At 44.5% G+C, this 24,016-nt stretch overlaps 1 protein-coding gene across 2 annotated transcripts in view; it reads left to right on the top strand.

The window, feature by feature from the left end:
- The window catches only part of TMOD2 (tropomodulin 2), a 73,706-nt gene that overhangs the window by 16,006 nt on the left and 33,684 nt on the right, over positions 1–24,016 (top strand). The window contains exons 2-4 of one of the 2 annotated variants that reach the window (XM_043555420.1): positions 1,373–1,419; positions 16,716–16,910; positions 18,754–18,910. In XM_043555420.1, coding sequence (XP_043411355.1) covers positions 16,785–16,910; positions 18,754–18,910 — 283 coding nt within the window. In that variant the 5' untranslated portion in view covers positions 1,373–1,419; positions 16,716–16,784. Of the gene's footprint in view, positions 1–1,372; positions 1,420–3,326; positions 3,460–16,715; positions 16,911–18,753; positions 18,911–24,016 lie in introns of those variants that run through there. The other variant, XM_043555419.1, reaches the window with a different exon arrangement.

Below are 24,016 nucleotides of genomic sequence, written 5' to 3'. Positions count from 1 at the left end.
GTGTGCTGGCTTCCTAAAGGGCCACTTTCAGATAACACGGCCAGATGCAACAACATCAGTGGAGATGGTGGCATGTTTCCCTGTATGTCCCTGTTGAAGAGCAAGAAAATCTTTCCCAGAAGGCTTTCACAGACCTCTCCTCAGGTCTCACATACCAGAACTGGTTTGCATGCCCACCCCAACCTCTCACTGGCCAGTCAAAAAGATCTTGCCAGTGATAGTTTAGGAGTGTACCTCTGAGATGGTAATAGGGTCACCTTCCCTAATAGGTAAACACACCTATACAGACTTCTGTAAAGAAGGAAGAGATGTGAATGGATGTTGAGTATCTGCTATACGTTCCTAATGAGGTATACTACATATTCCTTTGTGAATAATAAAAATATTTCATTATAACTGCCACACAGAATTTTTTTTTTAATTTTTTTTTCAACGTTTATTTATTTTTGGGACAGAGAGAGACAGAGCATGAACGGGGGAGGGGCAGAGAGAGAGGCAGACACAGAATCGGAAACAGGCTCCAGGCTCTGAGCCATCAGCTCAGAGCCTGACGCGGGGCTCAAACTCCCGGACCGCGAGATCGTGACCTGGCTGAAGTCGGACGCTTAACCGACTGCGCCACCCAGGCGCCCCCACACAGAATTTTTTACTTTGTGTCAAGTGACGTTTACTGTTGACATATCAGCTTCCTCACCTACACAAAGATATTAGATAAGATTATATGTAAGGTCCCTTCCAGCTCTACCTGTTTCAATTTTACATTTGCATTTTCTAAAAAGCAAGTTGAAAGTTAAACCTACAAGATATGGTCCAAAAATGATGATGGGTTTCAGCTGATAAGTCATAGGTATGACTGACATCCATTTTTCCCTTAAAAAGTTTTAGATGTAGATATTAGATTTAAAGAACTAAACAAACTGGAACTGATGATATCTTTCCATTAAGTTTCAACATTAAAAATAGAAAGGTTCATTGTTGTACCTTTCTGCCCCATCCATCAACATCTACTAGCTTCTAGCCCTCATGGTACGGAGATTGATTAGAAGTTCTTTTTCACAACTTACTGTCTTTAATTTGGTGTCAGTATCCTCCTGGAGCTGGTGCATGGCTCTGGGACTGTCACAGAGCTCTAATATCTTTGCTTTGGCTGCCAACTATGACTTTAACTTAAGAAACCATTTCTATGCCTGCTTCCTGTCGCAGTCTTCATCTGAAGTAATGCTCCATTCATTTTATCACACGCAGATGTTTTCCTTGTGGGGAACCACAAGAAACCAAAAGAGAAAGATGGTACATCACTGAGTATCTTTCATATATCGAACCTTTTCTACTCTTTCTTCCAATCTGAATAAAACTGTTTTATTATTTTCAGCTTATGCCTACCATCAACTTTCTCTGGGGAAACTGCTGGCTTGATCTGTAAGTAGTCCTGTTCTTATTTAACAGAGGCTATGACTTATGATAAATACACAACATAAAAAAGTCAAAGATATCATGTCACATAGGGTATGTGCAATAACAAATGACAAGAAAACTTGGGAACATGATTTCAGCTGATTTGGTCATGTCTCCATTTCATTTCACACTTTCCAGATCAGATGTGTCATTCTGGTGAGGAGGCAGTCCATTACTACAGTTGATAGTGGAAATCCCACTGGTCTCTCAGTATCCCCTGTATGCCAATGTTCATCATGCTAGTTCCAAGAGCCTTAGAGAATTAACTTTGTTTTCTGATTCAGCCCACCTTCTGGAGGAAGGCATGACCCTATTTTGAAATGTACAAAGGAAAGACAGGGCTAACCCTCTTCTGGGGCAGGGTGGAAGGAGAGAAGATAGGCTTAATGATCTACCAGGTGACCTTGAGTAAGTCATATCACTTCTCTGTGCCTCTAAGAAATTGGGGGAAAATCCTCATTCTGTATCTCACAGATTGTTGCCAAAATCAAGTAAGAACATTGAGTAGGAAAGTATTTTCACAAATGCAAAGTTGTGTTGTTATTTTCAAATATGGAATTTCCTCTGTGGTTTTGTTTTTTGGTGGTTTGGTTTTGGGGTTTTTTGTTTTGGGGGGGTTGGTTTCTTTTTTCCACATGATAACTGCACAAGTCATGCTAGATCATGATGCTGTTTCACCTCGATTCACCCTTTGCCTATTTCAGGCAGATTACACCAGCAATGCTGCATCCATCCCTTTGGTTTATTTCCCTTCCACCACATCCCTAAGATGCAAATCTCATCATAATGTAAAATACTGCAAAGCAGCCACTTACAAAACTCAACATACTTTTACAGTTGAGATAAATGCTATATACAAGAGTTGCAGTAGAAGTATGCAAAAAGCATTCAAAAAGGAGAGACAGCACATCTAATTAGAGAAAGCTTCTGGAAGATAACCCCATTATGCCATATATTTATTTGAGTAATATCTGTCTTTGTCCTATGTCACCCCACCCCACCCGACTTTCATGCTTCAGAAACAAGACTGTATTTTCTCTATCTTTGTAGCGCCCAAGAACCTGGCAGACAGCACATTTCAGTACGTTCCGGGAGGAAGTTAACGGGCTAAAAGGCTGACAATAACAAGCTGAGCGAGTTTTAACATTTACCCAGCCCAATGAGGCTCACCTGTTTTTAACTTAGTATTGTAGGTAGGACTTTCCAGGCGAGAAGTGTGCCCGGGAACCCCTGTAACCCCCAAGGAAGGGACCTTTATTACGGGTGTGTTAAGTGCCTAACAGAGGTGCTTTCGTACACGCACCTAATACGGGTTTAGTCCTCATAATACCTGTTTAGGTTTTAAGCCTATTTTACAGATGAGGTTGCCAAGACTCGATAGGCAGAGTTTCTAGTCTCACATCTAGTAAAAGCCACTGCGCCTGCATGGGCTCTCCAACAACCTAACCCCAAAACTTTAAATCAGCCTTGCTAAACCCCACCTGTCTTACCTTTAGCCGTCCCTGCAGGCATCTACCCTAGCTACTCCTCCTTCCCGGGTCCCCGCCCTAGGCCCCAGTAAAGCCTGTAAAAACTCATGCTTTCGCGTAAAGATGCTCACTCACCCAACTGCTCCTCACAGGCTTGAAAAGCCTTTGCCACCCACCCTATCCGTAGCCCCGAGCTTCTCAAAAGACGCTGCACAGCTTTCTCCCAAGGCTGAGGTCCTCGTCGCCTGCGGAGCTGGGACGGGGTCCGGACGTAGATTCCGGGAGAGGACACCTGCAGGGGAGGACCCGGCAGGGGGTCCCGCCTCCGCGCGGCCGCGGCGCGCCGCCTCGAACTACGCTTCCCAGGCTGCTCCGCTGCCGCCGCGCGCCCCAGCGCCGCGCCCGGCCGGGAGCCGCCTGTTGATCGCCGCGCTCGCCCGGGCCACGGCGCCGCCCCTGCACGGTCGGCCCCGCTACCTCGGGGCAGACGGACTTACGGCCCGCACCGCCGGCTCCGGGATGGGCGCACGGAAGGGTGAGCACGCTGCGGGTGTAAGGGCCGGCCGGGGCCAGGCGTGGTCTGCAGACCCCGGCCCACAGCGCGTGGGCGGCCGCGCCCTCCCGGCGGGGCTTGAGGATGCTCCGCTGCGTCCGCGCTCGGCGGGGCGGGCGCGCGGAACCCGGGCCGCTTCTAGCCTCCGCGGCCGGGCGGGTAGTGCGGGGCGGCGCGGGGCGGCGGGGGGCGGCGCGGGCCAGAGGCGCCCGCCGGGGTGTGTGTCCCACGCTCCGCACTGCGGCTCCGCAGCCTCGGCAGCCCGGCGGGCCGCTGCAGTGAGGGCGCGGTCTCCAGTCTTCGCGCTGCGGGGCTGGGTTTTTCCAAGCTGGGCTTTGTTCCCCACTTTCTTCTCTCCGGTGAACGTTAGACAAGCTCCTGGAGCGTTGTGCCTGTCACTGCATCGTTAAAGCGGGAGATGGGGAAGGGTGGATTCTAGCTGGCATCTTTTTTTAAGATCCCTGGAGCTGTCACCCGCCGGGCGTTTCAGCCTCCGGGAAAGCGGCAATCGGAGCGGCCTGATGCTGCAGGTCCTCAAGACCTTCTTTTTTTTTTTCCTGGTTAAAGTAGTGGTAGCATGTGCTCCCTGAGTCTTCCTAAATTTTCCCTGTTGATCTGCAGAAAGGAAGATTGATTTTAAAATAATAATATTAATAAAAGGCTTCTAATGGGAATTTATACTTAAAGCATTCAAAGGTGGGAAGGTGATGCAGGCAAAATGCAAATGAGCAATGAAGGAGGCCGTGAATGCAAGGGCTTCATCTTACCCATTAAACGGCCGAATCACAAGGCACTTGGGAAGGGAATGAAAAAGAACATCGCAGGAGGTATTTTTTAATCCGGGTTCCTGTCCTAGCTGTACCATTAAGGAGCTGAGCAAGCCCCTTCACCTCTCTGAGTCTCTTTCTCCGTGTAAAATGGGGCGTTTGGGCCCATCATTTCCAAACATCTGTTCTTCCTAGATGCTCCTATGAGGGAACTGAAGGGATGATGTCGCTTCTGTTCAACACCATTACAAAAAGCCTGATTGTGACAGAACAAGTGACTTTACCCTAGTGAAGAGGAAAGATTTTTTTTTTCAGGGCTTAGGAATCCAATTTAAAAACAAAATAAAACTGATTTCCTCTCTCTACTCTCTTCAGTCGAACCCAATAAATATGTATCACAGCCACTTTAATGTTTGTAAATTACTGTAAATTGGTAGGCCACTTGTGTTTCTTTGCTTTTGTTTTTAATTTGCTGAAGGCGAAGTCATGAGATCTGTGGGTAAAGGGAGAAGGTCTTGTGAGGCTGGTTAAATGTGGTCAACAAGGAGGTGGGGGGGGGGGAGCCCCAGGGGGGAGCCCCAGTAAGAAGTAACCAGAGAGCAAATGCACTGAGGAAAGAGAGGACAAGGACTGATGGGTCATTGTTTGAATAATACACAACAAAGGGAATAAGAGAACCAGAAAACCAGCGCTGTGCAAACTCTTCCATAACTGATTCAGGCAAGGACTCCTCCATGGGCTCAGAACCTTTGAGAGGTTGTTAGAGAATAGGATTATCTCACCACAAATTACCTAGGGAAAAAGTGGCCATCCAATGGAAAAATGAGGAGGTTATCACCTCAGCCTAGTGCTCAAGCACACCAGCACCTATTATGAGTCTCCTGTGGGGATGCAATAACGTCATGATTTCACCTATGCAATGTTCCATAAAGACTGGAAAGGTGACTGTTGGGAGAACAGGGAGTATTGCAGATTACAATACTCAAGTGATGTAACAACCACTTGGTATTTGTGAACTTTGGATCCTAGATCAGAAAAAAAAAAAAAGCTATAAAAAATGACTTGGAGACAACTGGAAGAATTTTAACTTAACATGGGCTGCATATTAAATAATATTATGGAATTACTTTTCATTTTCTTAGGTGCAGTAGTGGTACTGTGGTTATGTAAGACACTGTCCTTAGTCGTTTGAAGTACAGGTATTAGAGGAAATGTGTCATGATATCTGCAACTTTGAGCTAATTCAAGGGCAAAAAGTGAAAAGTGTAAGGGTAAGGGAGGAAGCTCAGGAATGTAGCAAAATGATGGCAGTGCATCTAAGAAAATGGTATCCTGGTATTTATTACACTGTTCTTTTATACTTTCTGTAAGTTCGAACTTTTTAAATTAAAACAGTGGGAGAGATTAATAAAATTAGAAAGTCAATAAAGAGAAAGGATTGTGGAGAACTGTGCGGTTAGTGATACCTAGCCGCAGTGAATCCGTGGCTTTGAGTTTCCGAGATTAAAATCCTGTTGGAGGTGTGAGTAGGCTCAGGGGAAGTCCCCTTTTTTGGCTTTTCTTGGCTCCTATCAATCATTTATTCTGATGATACTACATCCCCTAACTCCAACCTCAAAGTATTGATAATTCCCAAACCTTTGAAATGCTAGCCCTACTCAAGAACCATCCTGAAAGCACCGTTCTTTCCTCTCTACATTCAAGATTTGTGTCCGTATAGAAGGAAGTTCCAGGGGTTGTTTTTATTTTGAGTTAGGGGAGTGTTGAGGAAAGAGATCCAGCCTTTTGATAGAACAGAAGTTGTTCTGTCAAATGAGAGGGTTTCCTCTCATTCTCTTTATTAGCAAATTGCATACAACCAAATTGTTTCTTATAGACCATAAGTGAGTGGTTCAAAGAGGCTCATAGAAGGCATGTGCAGAAGAGACTTCCTGTCGTCCATGCAAGAAAACAGAATGAACTCTTAAGAAATAGCACAATTTTATACAGAGCCTTTTGCTGCAAAGATACTTTTGCTATACCTGGAATATACATACTTCTACATTTATGTTTTGCCCTTCTGTTCTGGCCTCAAGGCTACCCCATCTCTTTAAGTAGGTTGCCAGGTTTCCCCTATTGAAAGCTGGGTAGAGTGCTAATGAGAAGGTCAGCTCTAGGACGGTGGGTAATAGGAGCTCATGAAACAGGGTACAAGGCCAGCCGTGCCAAGGCTGGAGTTGAGTAGGGAGCAAATATGAGGCACCAGCCCAGAGAGGCCTCTCATCAGGGCAGTTGAAGGCGTCTAGAGTCTAGTAAGCTGGGCTGCTGTTCAGCCATTATGTACAGGGACAGCCATCCCTGATATTTAGAACTGACAACCATTCTGACTGGGCAGTGCTCATTCCATACCATTTGCTAAGTATTTTGCATATCATATTGATAAGCAGTCACGAGTCGAGGTGCACATAGTACCTATAAGTCATAACAAAACATTGATCAAAACCTAGCTGGAATACAGATGCCAGAGTAAGAGACAAAATAGGTCAAAGACTACATAAGCAGGCAGAAGCTGGGAGGGCATGTGAATCAAAAGACAGAAAGTAGAGAACCCATAGTGTCAGTCAGGAAGTGAGAAGCCATTAATTCCTGAAGGCAAGGCAAGGGAATATGGCCAGAACCAATAGGCAGTTAAAAACTAAAAAGGCACATATACCCAAGTGCAGTGCAAGAAGTCAGGAAATAGAAACTCCTTAGAAAACAGAATCGGGCCAAAGGGATAAGGCAGCAGCAGGAAGCAGGACCTGCCAAGAGAATTACAAACCAGGTAGCAGTGTGGCAGAGAGTCTAAAACTTCCATGTTAAAGAGCTTCTGCCCCAGCCAGGAAGCTTCTTGGCTGCTGTCTGACCATGTGGAAACCTATCTCCTTCTTTGGCCAGGCTATACATGGTGGCTTGCTACACCTGGCAACGCTGACCTGGAACTCTTAGAAGCTGCTGCCTCTCTATATTTAACAGATCCTGACAAGGATAACAGAGGGAACAAATACCCCAAATAAAAGACTATTCCCAGACCAAGGGCAAAAATGAAATGGCTTTGACTGAGGGCTTGCATGTGCTAGGCACCGTGCCTGCTGCGCACATTATCCTATTAAGCGTCACCTCCACCTTCTGAAATAAGTACTATTCTTTGCCTGTCTTGCAAAGGAAAGAACAGAGGCTTGGAAAAGCTTCTCTTGCACACAGACCTGTAGCCATCACACCCAGCGCTGGTTGACTCCAAGGCCCTTGCTTTAAGTCTTATGAACCTGGAGGGGGGTAGCTCACCGGTAGGCACATGGTCTTAAAAGGAGACTGTTTTCAAGCACAATTTGAGCTATGGGAAATTTTGTGTGATAAGTTTAGGAAGTTAACACATAGTCTCAGAGACAAAGTCTTCAGTTTGGTGAGATCTGTTTCTCATTCCCCTTTCAGCTTGTTCCCTTCAATTGCCTTGTCTAGTTTTTGCCTGAAATTCCTCCTCATCCTACCGCATTCTCTGTCCTTCATCCCCTGAAAGTATTTCCCAGAATATGACAGGAGCCATTTGCTTGTTAAGAAAGAAAGAAAAGAAAGAAAGAAAAAGAAGGAAAAGAGAAATAGACATGACTGGGCCATCTTCAAATAGCTAGATTTTAAAACACAAGCTATGTGGTTATTGCTTTTTTTAAAAAAAAATATTTATTTTTGAGAGAGAGACAGAGATAGAGCGTGAGTGGGCAAGGGGCAGAGAGAGGGAGACACAGAATCTGAAGCAGGCTCCAAGCTCTAAGCTGTCAGCACAGAGCCCAGACGAGGGGCGTCAACCCACAAACTGTGAGATTATGACCCGAGCTGAAGTCGGACTCTTAACTGACTGAGCCACCCAGGTGCCCACAGACTATGTGTTTTGTACACATTTTTGCATTTGCCTACAGCTAGAAAGGAATTAAATATATAGGAATAACTCATGTCTTGTTGGAAGATACATTGATATGCCGATTTTTCTAATTTACTATCAGAAAATGTAGATTTGACCCTTGTGCATGTTGGTTCACTGGTTATTTTTAAACTATTATGAAATATTGAAGATTTATAATAAAGAACAGTAACGTCTCACTTCCCCACCCCTACTTGGGAATAAATCATCACCAGTATAGTTGAAGCCCGAGTCCCCCTTCTCCAGCCCCCTCCCTGGCCCCCTCCTCTCCCAGTGCGGCGTCTGTCCTTTCTATGAGCCTTCCTAGAGACGTATACTCCAAAGTAACTTAACGGCACAGTTTTGCCCATTTAAAAACTTTTCACTGTGTTTTTAAGAGTATTTTTTTTTTGCGTAGTCTTTTGTAAAAATTCGCCTTTGGTTTGGACGGGGTTTAATAAATCGGACTGCTTGTTTTGGCTTTGGCTCCAAGTCTTTGTGTGTAGGCAGGGCCAGAGGCTGGGCGCTTGGTGTGGTATCTGCTTTTCCTCTCATACCGCTGTTGTACAAATAAGGTAGTGGACAAAGAAGCAAAGAAAGCCATACTCCTTGTTTTCCTCCCCAGGGCTTGTGTCTTTGGGTAATAGAAGAGTGATTGGAAGACCCAGGTCATTTGTTCTTCAGCTCTAGTCCTTCCTCCGTTTTCCGTTCTCCTAAGTGACTTGGTATGCGTGCCCACCTGGACTCTGGGAAGCCTTGCTTGGCACTCGCTTCATTCCAGTGTGTACATTCGTATCTTGTTGCACGTTGAGTGCTTGCCATGGGACAGACGCTGTGCCGGAGGGGAGGCTGAAGCACCGCTTTGCAGACTTTCCACTGTGGCATCGCCAACGGGAGGAGTGACCAGATGTGAACCTTTGTGGGGCCCAGGACGGAGCTGAAGCAAGCCAGCCAGTCATGAGCCAGAGATCTGCAACTTGCCTTTTACAATTCTGTGAATGCTGCATTCTTCTCCGCAGTATACCTATGTGTTTTATTAAATGATAGTAACTAGCTTTCCCCCCAGATCTTTAAGTCAAAGTTGTGCTCTAGGAGGATGCACTATTTTTTCTCTCTTCTGGCTTTGACACCCATTCATTAAATGCAGTATATGCAGTTTGTTTTAAGGGTACCATTCTATTGTATTAACATGTTACTGTAGCTAATTAATTAACGTCTCTTGCCCTGCCAAACTGTGAGCTTGGTTGGAGCACAGGATATCATTTGTTTTGTTCAGTGCTCTTGTCCCAGAGGTATCTGAAAAAGGTGAGCGTTCAGTACTTATTTGTTAAATGAATATACAAACCTGAGCTTGAGAAGCCTAAGAATATAAAGAATTATGATGTTGTCCCTGTCCTCTGGGAGTTTGTGGTAAGAGTTGGAGAGAAAACCATATATGTGACAAACATGAAAAGATAATGAGAGAGCAAGGGATGAATACCAAATTGGTGACATAGTGTGAATTTAGGAAGAGGAGTGATTCCTGTGGTCTTAGGTGGTCTCAGAAAGTTCCATGGCACAGAGTAGAGGCATGCAGTGGAATGAACTCTGGACCAGTGGGTCACTTCACCTCTCTGAGCTCACTTCCTTCATTTGCATTTGTTGGATGCCTACTCTGGGTCAAGACTTGTGTTGAGAGCCAGGATTATAACATTGAACAAAACTGGTAAAGTTCCCACCCTCACAGAGATTAGCAAGGAAGACAGAGGTAAAACAAGCAGTGGTAATGAAGTCAAGGAGAGCTGTGATCAAGGGTGTATGCCATGGGAGAGGGAAGTGACCCCGACCTTGTCTTGGTGTCTGAACAAGGCCTTCTGGAGAAATTGAAGCTTGCATGAGGCGAGAAGATGAACAAGACAGCATTTAACTGAGAGTGGGGTGGGGTAACTAGTGCTCTGAGCAGAGGGAGCAACATAAGGCATGACCCAGGAATTGGAGGTGGTCCAGGAGGCTGGAGCCAGGAAGGGTTGGGGAGTGCAGTGCAGGATGAGGCTGATGAGGACGACAGAGGCCAGACTCTGAATTTGATCCTTATCCACAAGGCAATGGGAAGCCATTGGAGAATTTTAAGCAATAAGGCAGAGTTTTTTAAAAAGATCATTTGTATGGAGAAAGGATCAAAGGGTTAAGACTGGATGTGGCAGGGCAGACAAGTGAAATAGGTGGATTCTAACATGTTCAGGTAAGGACAGGGTTTGGTGATGGATGGGTGAGGAGAAGACAAGAAAAAGAACGTGTCAAAGATGGCTCCCTAGTTTCTTGGCACCAACTGGAAATTCTAGAGGAGGAGAAGCTGTTTGGTAGGACAAATGATGAGAGTACTCAGAGGTGCTTGAGACAGCCAAGGAAAGATGTTGGCTTGGCAGTTGGAAATATTTGGACCTAGGCCTCAGGAAGAAAGTCTAGGACAAATATATGGATTTGGGGGTCTTTAAGATATGGAGTATAGTTAAAACTTTGGAGGTGTTGAGTTCCCTCAGGGAGATTCGTAGGAGAGAAGTTCTAAAACAGGACCTGAATATGCCAGTAGTTAAGATAGAGGAAAAGGAATTGCCAAAAGAGACCAAGACGGAGTGACCGGGGAAGTAGGAGAAAAACCATCTATGTTGCTGGACTGGATGCTCTTTAAGGCTTCAATCGGCTCTGACATTCTGTGGTCCTGCAGAGCTGGGATTTGAGCCAGGTCTCAAAAGCAGAGCACATGGATAGGCCATGAGCATAGAGCAGGGCATTCCAAGGAATATTACTGTATCAGCCAAGGTTTCAACAAGAAACAGAGGACACACTCAAACTGAACAGTTTGAAGAAGTTTTAATAAAGAGGCTATTTACAAAGACGCAGAGTGGGTTTAGGGAATTCAGTAAGACAGAAATCTGGCACTAGTCACAACAGGGACCCTTCACCACCTCCAGGCCTGAAGTCAGCTAGATGGGAGAGCAGCTGTGTATAGAAAGGACCTTCTGGACCAACCTCCTTGTTCCCTGCTCTCTGGTTTCTTTGTAGAGCCTCCTGTTGACCAAACATAAACCAGAGAGCAAGAGAGCCCATTCATGCAGTAAATACATTATATTCCTGGGGCACAGAGCAAGGTGGGGAGTGGATGTGGAGGGGCAAACAAGATACTTAAACAATTATCTTGAAAAATGGAAATGTATGGGTAAGAAAGTGTATTAGGTTCCTATTGCTGCTGTCACAAATTCAGTGGCTTAAAACAACAAGAATTTAGTATGTTACAGTTTTGGAGGTTGGAAATCCAAAACAGGTTTCGCTGGGCTAACATCAAGGTGTCAGCAGGTCTGCCCTCTCTTCTGAAAGCTCTAGAAAATAATCCATTTCCTTGCCTTTCCCAGCTCCTAGAGGGCAGTCACATTTCTTGGCTTTCACCCCCTTCCTCTCTCTTCAAAGCCAGCATCACCCTGACCCTCTGCTTCTATCATCATGTCTTCTCTGACTCTTCTGCTTTCCTTTTCCATCTTTTAAGAGCCCCTGTGATTACATTGGGCTCACCCAGATAATCCAGGATAATCTCCCTATTTTAAGATCCTTGATTTAACCCACATGGTCCCTTTTGCCATGTAAAGTAACATATTCTTGGTCCTGAGGATTAGCATCTGGACATCTGTAGGGTGTCATTATTCTGCCTATCACAGAGAGCGAATAAGCCTTTTTGGCTGGAGTAGAGTAACTCCCTGGAGAAAGTAATGAAGACAGAAAACAGAAAGTGCATATTGAAGCCAAATTATGGGAGTTTTGGATGCTAGACTGTCTGAATTTTCATTCTGTAGACAAGAGGGGGCCATTGTTAAGTCCTTGCCCAGAGAAGTGGCTTGTTAGCAGTGTGAAGAAAGATGATCTGATTGTGGTGCGCTGGTGGCTTAGAAGGAAGAACAGAAACCTTTCAAGATGTGATTAGAGTAATCCAGGCCCAAAGGACAAAGGTCCAAAACAAGAGTGACAGGAAGGCGTGGTGTGAAAAGTTCTGTTGCAGTAAGAGTCTACAGGAGATGCTAACCAAGTGGACATGAAAAGAAGGGGGAGACAGGCGCCTGGGTGGCTCAGTCAGTTAAGTGTCTGACTTTGGCTCTGGTCATGATCTCGAGGTTTGTGAGTTTGAGCCCTGTGTTGGGCTCTGTGTTGACAGCTCAGAACCTGGAGCCTGCTTCAGATTCTGTGTCTCCCCCTCTCTCTGCCCCTCCCCTCTCTCTCTCTCTCTCTCTCTCTCTCTCTCTCTCTCTCTCTCTCTCGTAAATAAACATTAAAAAAAGGTGGGGAAGAATCTGAGGGTGGTCCAAGTTTTTAATGTGAATGACTGATAGATTAATGGTATGATCTAGAAAATCAGGAGAGCAAGTCAGTTTCACAGGAAGATGTGAAATTGGGAGGATAGTTGTAGAATCCTGGAATAGAAACAAATAGAATCTTATCAGCTCTAAGATACCACTGACTGTAAAACATCAATATTTTGTGTACCACTAAAGAAAAAATGCTGTCAATTAAAATATGATGCATTTTCTTAAAAGTATAATTTTGACTTTATTGAAAGAGCAGCTTTAGACTTACACATAGACTTTTTTGACATCTTGTAATTTACATATAACAAATTGCATATATTTATCTTTTAAAATTGCATATATTTAAAGTGTGCAGTTTGCTAAGTTTTAACATGCATGCACCTGTGAAACCATCACCGCAATCAAGGTAGTGAACAAACATATGTATAGCTCAAAATTTTCCTCATACCCCTTCCGGATCCTCCCCTCTGCCCCTCGCTCCCTCTCTCTCTTCCATTCCCAAGCAGCTATTAATTTACTTTTCTGTCATATAGATTAGTTTACACTCTCTAGCATTTTAGTAAGTGGAGTCATACCATATGCATTCTTTTGGGTCTGGCTTCTTTCATTCAGCATAATTATTTTCATGTTCCTCCACGTTCTAGTGTGTTTCAGTAGTTCATTCCTTTTTACTTCTGATAGATTCCATTATGTAGATATACCACGATTTGTTTATGCATTGACCTACGAATGATCATTCAGTTTATTTACAGCTTTTGGTTTGAAATAAAGCTTCTATGAATACATTTTTTAAGTTATAGATCACCCTGAGCATAAAAAGGGAAAGCGCAAGTGAAACGAATTGGTTAGTATTCTTAAAAGTTCTTCACCTATAGAGTTCAACCTTTGGGCCACTTTTTGATTCAGCCATTAATGTCTGGTTTTTTTCCACACAGTATCTCCTCTGTGCCATTTAGAGTAGTAATTGTTTTGGGGCGCTCAGGCGGCTAAGCAGCCTGCTGCGGCTCAGGTCATGACCTCACAGTTTGTGAGTTCGATCCCCACATTGGGCTCTGAGCAGCTGTCAGTGTGGAACCTGCTTGAGATTCTCTCTTTCTTCCCCTCGCTCTCTGCCCCTCCCCCACTTATGCATTCTCTCAGGATGGATAAATAAACTTAAAAAAAAAAGAGTGGTAATTTTTTTAAAAACCTATAAAAGAACTAAAAGGCATTAATTCTGGGTCCTTAACCCTGCTCTGTAATTATGTAGAGCTAGCTTAACCTGGGCCTTCCTTTGGGAGGGTTGCTAAACATGCCTGAGTCACCACCTCTCTCACTCCTTCTCCATTAGGTTTAAAAAGAGTGGTGTACTATTTTTTAAAGCCCTGCGGATTTTTTTTCCCAAATCCCTGACACCCATTCTTCTAGTTTTGAAGCTGGTGCTTTTGATATTTATGCATTCGTAGGCAATGTCAAGTACATCTTGACTGCTGCTGGGTCAACAGTAATCGTAGGATCATCCATTGTAAAACACATCTCAATTTCAGAATGTTAAATGTGGAAAACTGTGTAACTTTAAGTAGGATTGTTCAACCAGTTCATTTGATGGTTAATGCCCTGGCAGATTTAGATCTATGCCCAGTGTCACATGATAAATAAGCGGTTGCAGAGACCAGAACAAAGTACATATGATCCAATTGTTCTCTGACTTCAGTGGGATAGTTTTTGCAGGAGGGTTTTGTTTGTTTGTTTCACTGGACTATAGCAATGGAAGCTTAAAAGAAGTCTGGCTAGGGACGTCTGGGTGGCTCAGTCGGTTAAGTGTCTGACTCTTAATTTCAGAGTCATGAGATCAAGCCCCACATTGGTCTCTGCATTGGGCATGGAACCCGCTTAAGATTCTGTCTCTCTCCCTCTCCCTCTGCCCCTACTGGCACAGTGCCTGTGCTCTCCCGATCTCTCTCTCTCTTTCTCTCAAAAAAAAAAAAAAAAAAAAAAAAAAAAAAAAATCTGGCTAATGAGAGAGTTATGTTGTATATGGAAAAGACACCCAAGTAGAAAACCACAAACTTGAATGTGGTGAGCAGTTGAATTAATAAGAGAGGGGAGCAACATTCTAATAGCCGTTTAGTGGCTCACTTTCACCCAGTCTCTTCCCATGCCAACCCATTCTTCATTCTTACCTTTTGAATTACTTTCTATAAAAAAAACAGCACTTCTCAGATCATTCCTTTACTTTAAAAATTTGTGGTGGAGGGGTGCCTGGGTGGCTCAGTCAGTTGAGCATCCAACTCTTGATTTTGGCTCAGGTTATGATTTCATGGTCCGTGAGTTTGAGCCGTGAGTGCACCATGCTGACAGTGCAGAGCCTGCTTGGTATTCTCTCACCCCCTCTCCTTCTGCCCCTACCCCCTCATGTTCTCTCTCTCTCTCTCAAATATAAACATTTTTTAAATTAAAAAAAAATAAATAATAAAAATAAAAATGTATGGTGGCTCCCCATCTCCGACAGAATAAAGCCCAACGTCCTTGGCAAGACTCATAGGGAAGGCCCTGCCCAAGTGTCCCTGTCTTGCCTTTATTTCCTTCCTCTCCCCATAGCACATCAACCCTTCACCAACATACCACCTACCTTCTTATCTTTGTGCCTTTGTTTATGCTGCTCTTTTCTCTGGAATAATCCTTCCCCACCCACACCCATCTATAGTCTTCTTCTTCAGGGCTCAAATGCAACCCCTTTTTCACAGTTTCCCCTCAACTCTCCACCTCTCTTACCTGATGATTACTTCCTCTTGTGTTTTTAATTTTTTTTAATGTTTATTTATTTTTGAGAGAAAGAGAAAGAGAGAGTGAGCAGGGAAGGAGCAGAGAGAGATGGAGACACAGAATCCAAAGCAGGCTCTGGGCTCTGTGCTGGCATTACAGAGCCCAACATGGGGCTCGAACTCACGAGCTGCAAGATCATGACCTGAACCAAAGTCGGATGTTCAACCGACTAAGCCACCCAGGTGCCTCCCTCTTGTGTTTTTAAACCTATTTAATCCTTCTGTTATAACACTTATCAAGTGGTGTTATCTCTATTCAGGTGTCTCACTGAGCTGTGATCTTCTTGAAGGAAGGATCACATCTTGTTTATCTTTGTGTTGCTGCTGTCTAGACCCGTGCCTGACAAATGGTAGGCATACAGCAAATATTAATTGCCTTGAAAGATCTGATTGAGGTTAATACTGCCTAAGGAGAAACACAATCAGCTAAGTAAGCACCTTGCTATTTCCTAAATGCAATATTATCTTTCTAGAGGAGAAATGAAAAATCCTCTGCAGGAAAGACGGGATTGAGTAAAAATTTCATTTTGAGTGAAAGTTTAGGAGTGAGGTGGTATAAAAGAGTGGGTTGGAAGGAGAATGGACTAGAGGTATAACGAGATAGGGAGCATGACTAAGGAAACAAAAAGGAAATGGGACTAGGGGCTCCTGGGTGGCTCAGTCAGTTAAGCATCATACTCTTGATTTCAGCTTAGTTCTTGATCTCAGGGTTGTGAGTTCAAGCCCATGTTGGGCTCTGCACTGGAAGTGAAACCTACTTAAAAAAAAAAAAAAAGGAAATGGGACTATGGGACTAGAAAGAGAACAGAAGATGAGGGAAGAAGAAAAGAGAAACATGGAGAGAGTATGTGGTCAGGATTTTAGAATCTTACTTAGATGAATTGCAGGGAGTTAATGAACAATGCTTTCTCACACGGACATTCCAGACTCTTTCCTGAATGAGCCCCATTTTGTATTCCTCACATCACTCTCTCCCTGAAAAGACACAAGTATGCTTCTTACAACGGCTTTACAATTCGTGCATTGTTTTTCACTGTTTTCTATGGAAAGCTGGAGGAGGCAGAGTAGTGTGGTAGAAAGGCTCTCTACTCCACTGGGAACCAGGACGCCTGGCACATGCCAGCTCTGGAGCCTCGAGCAAGGCACTTAGCCACCTTTGCCTCAGAATCTTCATCTGTAAAATGGGATATTAATATCTGTCCAGGATTCCTTTCTGGACCGCTTGGAAATATCTAAATAAGTGAAAGAATGCATATGAAAACCCTTTGTAAGCTGTCCGGTTGCTCTGCGGAGGGAGGTGATATTACCTTTTCTTTGAATTATTCGTCCAATAAAGACTCCGTTGGCAGATAGCAGAGCCCTGTCTCCTGTCAATAAGTCCAGTTCGTGGAATAAAATAACAGTGTCTCTTTCTTATTTGTAGTATTCTGAAGTCCTGGGAAGCTGGTCTGTTTAAATGTTCATGACCCATGAGAAGGGCATATAAGAAACCATGGCACTCCCTTTTCAAAAAGAGCTGGAGAAATACAAGAACATCGATGAAGATGAGCTTCTTGGCAAACTCTCAGAAGAGGAACTGAAACAGTTGGAAAATGTTCTTGATGACCTAGATCCCAAGGTTAGTGACCTGGAACTGAAGCAGCGTGGGTCATGATAGTATGGGATAAATGGTGTGGCTTGGTCATTAAACAATGGTAGAGAGATCCCTTAGCTCCAAATGCAAATTCTGGGTTCTTCCCCTGATTGGTTCTGGGTGATTCACTCTGAAATATTCATAAAGAACCTCAGTAGCCACATCTGTATAATACGGCAAACGTATTTCTCAAAAACCAATTTAATGTAAATAGTAAAAAATATTTTCCATTTCTTAAGAAAGGAACAGTCTTACTTAGGGAGGAAGAAAAGAAAGAGGGAAAGGGAACAAATCTTACCAAAGTTCTATTGTGAGGTCATACAGTCTACTGGGCACAGAAGCCATTGGAGTAAATTATATTATTCCCATTCAGGAGCACCTGGGTGGCTCAGTCAGTTGAGTGTCTGACTTGATTTCGGTTCAGGTCATGATCCCACGGTCATGGGATCAAGCCCTGTGTCAGGCTCCATGCTGAGTGTGGAGCCTGCTTGGGATATTCTCTCTCTCTCTCTCTCTTTCTCATTCTCTGCCCCCTGCCCCTCCCTTTGCCCCTTCCCCACTTGTGCATGCTTTCTCTCTCTCTCAAATAAAATTTAAAAAATTAAAGATTAAAAAAATTAAAAAATTTTATTCCCATTTCATATATGAGGGGGACAAACTAGGAGAGGTAATTGATATGAGATCCCTTATTAGTAAACACCAGAGGTGGTATTTAAACCAAGTCTTTACCCCCAAATACAGATCTGTTTTATATCTTATTTATAAAAACTGCATAGGGGCGCCTGGGTGGCGCAGTCGGTTAAGTGTCCGACTTCAGCCAGGTCACGGTCTCACGGTCTGTGAGTTCGAGCCCCGCGTCAGGCTCTGGGCTGATGGCTCAGAGCCTGGAGCCTGTTTCCGATTCTGTGTCTCCCTCTCTCTCTGCCCCTCCCCCGTTCATGCTCTGTCTCTCTCTGTCCCAAAAATAAATAAACTTTGAAAAAAAAATTTTTTTTTTAATTAAAAAAAAATTGCATAAATAACTTGAAACCTTTGGTGATCTTACAGCAATGGATAGATTTGAGTTATTATAACAACAATATCATGTAAATTTAAGTGGAGCTTCTAATATTTTTATCAGCTCTTAAAATGGTAAGTAGCTTGTTACAGTGTTTGTTTAGCAAACACTTTCTTCAGCCCTGATAGTGTTATCTTAAACTTAGAATCAGAGGCATCCAAAATAGTGGTTTTTACTACAAATAAAAATGTCGCTAAAAATTATTTATATGATATTTTGATAGGCCAGACATTGGATATTTTATTTACTTAAAAATTTTTTTTTAGTTTTGAAACTTAAGGAATCCCTAAGCTTCATCAAGCAAGTATCAGCATCTACCCTATTTGCTCATGTGCTTGGATGTTTTCCTAGGAGAGAGGCTAGAGATAGGAGAGGATAGCCATGTTGGCTCCTCATTTGTCTCCATATGCCTACCTAGGAGCACATTGGGTACAGAGCTGGCCAAACCTAAGTGTGATCTGTGAGGAAGGAGGCCATGAAGGGTGGCTGGACTTTTGCCACCACATTCTAGAAAGCAGCTACAGAAGACTCAGAGGCTGTTCGAGCTGTTTATGTTCTGCCTGTACTCACTGGGAGCCTTCCTCTCAGCACAGGATGTTAGAGCAAGTAGGGCCTCAGAGACATGCCAGAGACCTCGGTCCTCAGTTCACGTATACGTCTCTGCACAGGTGCCCTGCCTCCCCAGTATCAGCAGGGCTGGGGTGGGGGGTGGGTAACAGAGCATCAGTAGGGCAAACACCTTCCTTCCTGCTCACACCTCTGTGTCATCAGAGCGCCCTGCTACCGGCTGGATTGCGACAGAAAGACCAGACACAGAAAGCAGCCACTGGCCCATTTGATCGTGAGCACCTCCTTATGTACCTGGAGAAGGAGGCTTTGGAACAGAAAGACAGGGAAGACTTTGTGCCCTTTACTGGAGAAAAGAAAGGTAAGGACCACAGGTACCACATCCTGGGACAAAGGGACTCCGGATACCTTGTCACAGGGGGTCCAGCAAGGGAACTGACCTGGAAGTTGGAAGGAAGCCCAAGAACTGGATTCTTTATTAAAAGAATCATGGCTGGTAGAGACATGTCAGTGTATATTTGTCCAATCCTGTAGAACGTGCACTGCCATGAGCGAACCCTAATGTAATGTATGGACTTTGGGTGATAATGATGTCAATGTAGGTTCTTCAGTTATAACAAACATACCACTCTGCTGCAGGATGTCGATGGGGGAGGGTTTGTAAGTGTGGGACAAGGAGTATATTGGAACTCTCTGTACTGTGCTCTATGAACCTAAAACTCCTCCAAAAAAATGACGTTTACTCAGCTAAAAAAATAAGGCAGAATATATAGGCTAAATAAATGAATACTTAGAGTGTGATGGTACTCAAGTTAGTTCTATGAAAAATATCTTCAACCCCAAAGAAAAAGCTTTGGCAGTATGAGGTAGTGCCGTGCCTCAAAGGTTTATAGGCATTAGTGTGTTTCTCTTAGCCCAGTGCTTGACCAGCTGCAGGCGTCCCCTCAAGGCCTTTCTACTCCATGTCTAGGATAGTGGTGGCACCAGACCCCTAACCTGAGATGCTACCGTTAGAGACCAGTGCAGTCAACCGTTCCCTCAGCCAGGATTTACCAGACACCAGGTGCTGGGGCCACAGTGAATAAGACCCTACCTTGCCCTCCAGGAGCTTGTGGTCTAGTGAGAAGAGCATTGTGATCATCCTGATGAGGCTCTGAGGAGCAAAGGGATGTTCCTCCAAGACAAGGAAAACCCATCCTCCTTAGCTCTTAACCCTGGGCTCTCGTTTGGAGGAAAAATGGGTCCCAATAGCCTGTGTAGTTTCCACAGCTGCAGACAGTGACTTGGGCCCACGGATACTAATGGAATCATTGGTAACCTCATGGCAGCTACAGTCTTTTTATTTTTTTTTTCAACGTTTATTTATTTTTGGGACAGAGAGAGACAGAGCATGAACAGGGGAGGGGCAGAGAGAGAGGGAGACACAGAATCGGAAACAGGCTCCAGGCTCTGAGCCGTCAGCCCAGAGCCCGACGCGGGGCTCGAACTCGCGGACCGCGAGATCGTGACCTGGCTGAAGTCGGACGCTTAACCGACTGCGCCACCCAGGTGCCCCAAGCTACAGTCTTTTTAAAATGAGAATCAGATCATGTCACTCCCCTGCTTCAAGTCTCAAGTCCTTACTGTGGTCCTCAGAGCCCTGGGAGAGCTCACCTTGCCCACCTCTCTAATCTCATTTCCCCTTCCCTTGCTAAGTCTTAGCCCCATTGTCATTGTTCATTTCTCCAAATCTGCCAAGTTCCTTTCCCATCCCAGAGTCTTCTCATGGCCCCTTCCTTCTGACCCACATTCCCATTTCTCACATTCTAAACATCTCAGCTTAAATGTCAGGTCCTTGGGCTTTCCCTGACCTTTCCTTCTTTCTGCCATGGCACTCATTTATTGCTTTCACAGCACTATCTCAGTGTTGTTCATCATTTTGTCTATTTACTTTGGGTTTGTGTGTTTCCCACATTAGATGAGATCCCTACAGTGGGACTGTGTCTCTCTTGCATCCCAGCATAGAAACTGGCACTGGGGAGGCACTTGATAAACAGGGGTTCGAATGAATGCCATCTCAGAGCTGCTGTTCGGGGTCCTGGGGGGCAGGAGCATAGCTCCTCAGTTGGCATGAGTCAGAGCAACATCTGGCAGTCCTCTGAATTGTGCACATTTGATGCATCAGGCACCACTGATAACGTCAATTTATTAAGAAAGTGAAGTTGGACAGTGACAAATTGGGCAAATAACTAAGGAATACCATAGAAATATGGAGCTGTTTCTAAGGCAGTGTAACTGCTGTTGGATCGATTTCATTGTGAAAGAACAACTACAATGTCAAATCTTCAATAAAATCCCAATTAACATCCAATATTAGGATAGTGACAGAATAATAAGAGGAAAGTTGTGGTTGCTTCTTCTCAGAGAGAGCAGGGAGCAGCAATGGTAAAGTATCTCTCAATCCAGATTAATTTCCAGATGTTTCACATGAGAGTTAGGAGTCCAGGAGCAGTCTGAGTAGTAAATGGTAATACAGAAGGGGCACACAAATTGCATAGTGCTTAGGAGAAGGTTGAGAAGCAACACAGTTGGACAAAATGAACAGAGAGCAAGTTTTCCAAACAGAGCGGAGGATCAGAGCAGAGTCTGCAGCGCCCCTGGAAGGACCAGCGGATGACCTGGTTCCAGCTAACCAACTGGGAGCAGTGGGAGGCAATCATGAAAGCCTCAGAAGAGGGGCTGTACAACTTCAGTTCTGAATACCATGTGCCCTGGGCCCTGAGGTTCCTGGGCCACATTTAACTTTCTGTGATGGTTTTATTCACTTAGAACATGATGTGTGATTGCCCCCCCCCAAATGGATATGCACCAGCAGTTGTCCTAAATTTTGACAACTGGGGGCCACCTGTGCACCTGGTGTTTTGGGTAATCCTAAACACTACCAGGAAGGAGAAATGTAGAAGCCTATTTGACTCTGGAATCAAGATCATCTGAGCCGCAAGGAAAATGCTTTGCGCTACAAATACTATGAAAAATAAGTCTGGGATGAACCCCAGCATCTGAGATGTTATTGATTGGTTATTCTCTTTTTCATTTTCTATCTTCTAGTCATTCTCCTTGTATTTTTCATCTTTATCCAGTGTATTTTCCTTTTTTCTGGGAAATGTGGCAGTTTATGTGATGCTGAGGCAGGAAGCAGGTTGATGGTCAATGGTAGAGATCTTGACCCCAGATTGACCACAAGCAGTGGTGTCTCTCTAGGGTGCCCAGCTCTACCTAGTCTCTGTTAACATATGCAAGCATTTGAAGATCTGGTAAACTATCAGGAAGTCTGTAGCCCCTGCAACCAGGGACATCTCTTGGAGAGGATTCATGAAGGAGAGTTACTGACTTTGGGTTTGACCTTTACCTTTCCAATGGGAGTAGGGAAGAGTGGCTAGCCATGGAGACCTAGAAACAGTGTTGGTCCCCATTGGCTGAAGCTGGAGCCAGCTGTCTGTTCTACCCAAGGGGACAGAGGAGAGGGCAATTGAAGGGTGTGTCTTTAGGGAACTCCAAAGATCAAAATGGAGGAGAACAATGTCAAAGATCATGCCAAGAAGTAAGAGCAGCTCCCAAAAAGAAACCACAAATCAAAAGCTGGAAGGAATTGGAAAAAAGTGCAAGTAGGTCTGGAGTATTGCTATGGCAGATCTGGAATGTCCTGGGTTTCCCTTTATGAGTCATTGCACATGTGGGATGTGGGTGCGTTGACCTGGCTAAGTGTTAGGAGCAGGTAACATGCGATTCTCCCACTGATGTGATCGTCAGTCCAGAGGTTGAGGCTGGTGAGGTAGGGCATAGATATTGACATATTCAGAAGTAAGTCAGGGTCAAAATAAATGGAATCTGGCTGACAGGATGAAGCAGGAGTTGCTGGCAGAGTATGTGCATATGGGAAGCACAGAGTACCTTGCTGTTCACAGACCACCATAATTCTAAAAATGTCAACCCTGATTTCTCCCTTTAAATCTGACTTCTTTGGTATGTTCTAGAGAGGTGGCTGTGTCCCCAGGTCACTACACTAGTCCAAGTGACCCGAGATACAGCATCCTAGTAGTCAACAATATCAGTCTAGGGGGAAAAACTCTGGAAGAGCACCAGTTTGTCCCTCAGGAACCTCCAATTTGCAAGGTCCAAAGCAAGAACACAAATAGAAGTCCATGTGCCATTTTTTATATTTAAAAGCTAACCAACTGTTGGGGCGCCTGGGTGGCTCAGTTGATTAAGTGTCTGACTTCAGCTCAGGTCATGATTTTGCAGTTTGTGGGTTCGAGCCCCACATCAGGTTCTGTGCTGACAGCTCAGAGCCTGGAGCCTGCTTCAGATTCTGTGTCTCTGTCTCTGCCCTTCCCATGCTCATGCTCTGTCTGTCTCTCAATAATAAATAAACATTAAAAAATGTTTTGAAAAAAAGCTAACAAACTATTAAAATGTGTTTTATACTGTGGGGTACCTGGGTCTTTCAGTTGGTTAGGCATCCAGCTCTTGATTTCAGCACAGGTTATGATCTCACAGTTCATGAGATTGGGCTCCGCGCTGACAGTGGAGAGCCTGTTTGGGATTCTCTTTCTCCCTCTCTCTCTGCCCTTGCCTGCTTTCATGCTCTTTCTCTCTCTCTTAAATAAACAAACTTAAAAAAATATATATGTTTGGGTCACCGGGTGGCTCAGTTAGTTAAGCATCTGACTACTGATTTCAGTTCAGGTCGCGATCTCATGGTTCATGGGATCGAGCCCTGTGTCAGGCTCTATGCTGATAGCACAGAGCCTGCTTGGATTTTCTCTCTCCCTGTGTCTTCCCCTCCCCTGTTCATGTATGCTCTCTTTCTGTCTCTCAAAATAAATAAATAAATAAATAATACACACACACACACACACACACACACACACACACACACAGACACACACACATACACTCCTACAAATACACCTAGAAAGCCAGGATTCTTGTACTTCTGAAAGTTTCATGCAAGCATATGAGTCTGTCTTACACTGCTGGGCTTCAGCATACATATTTGACATCCAGCCTACATACCCAAGCTTCATCTATACTCACCCACAAATAGCCTCCTCTTGGCCTAGAGTGACATGGGGAAGGGATTCATGCAGGCCTTGGAAGCAGGTTTAGGTGTCTTTGGGCAGAGAATTCCAGGGTTCTAGATACATGGAGCATGGTCTAGCAGGTGGCCTAGATTCTGGATGGTAATGTCTCTTTGACCCCATGACTCCTTCCTCGATATGGGGAGGAGGGAGATTGCAGGAGAGGAAGACCAGAGTGGGGCCCTCTAAAGTGTGGGGCCTGTGGCAGGACCTCTCTTGTACAGGTCTAAGGGCAATGGTGGCGATCAATGGTAGAGAGGTAAAAACTACCGTTTCCCTGTCTGTTTAAAGACTGTTGTCTCCTCACATCTTTGTGTTGCAAAACACAGGATTCCTCCTCTGACATT

Source organism: Prionailurus bengalensis, chromosome B3 (genome assembly GCF_016509475.1).
Source record: "Prionailurus bengalensis isolate Pbe53 chromosome B3, Fcat_Pben_1.1_paternal_pri, whole genome shotgun sequence".
Classification (NCBI taxonomy): Eukaryota; Metazoa; Chordata; class Mammalia; order Carnivora; family Felidae; genus Prionailurus; species Prionailurus bengalensis.
The sequence above is the reverse complement of the archived record's forward strand: the minus strand, read 5'-3'. Positions and strand labels throughout refer to the sequence as shown.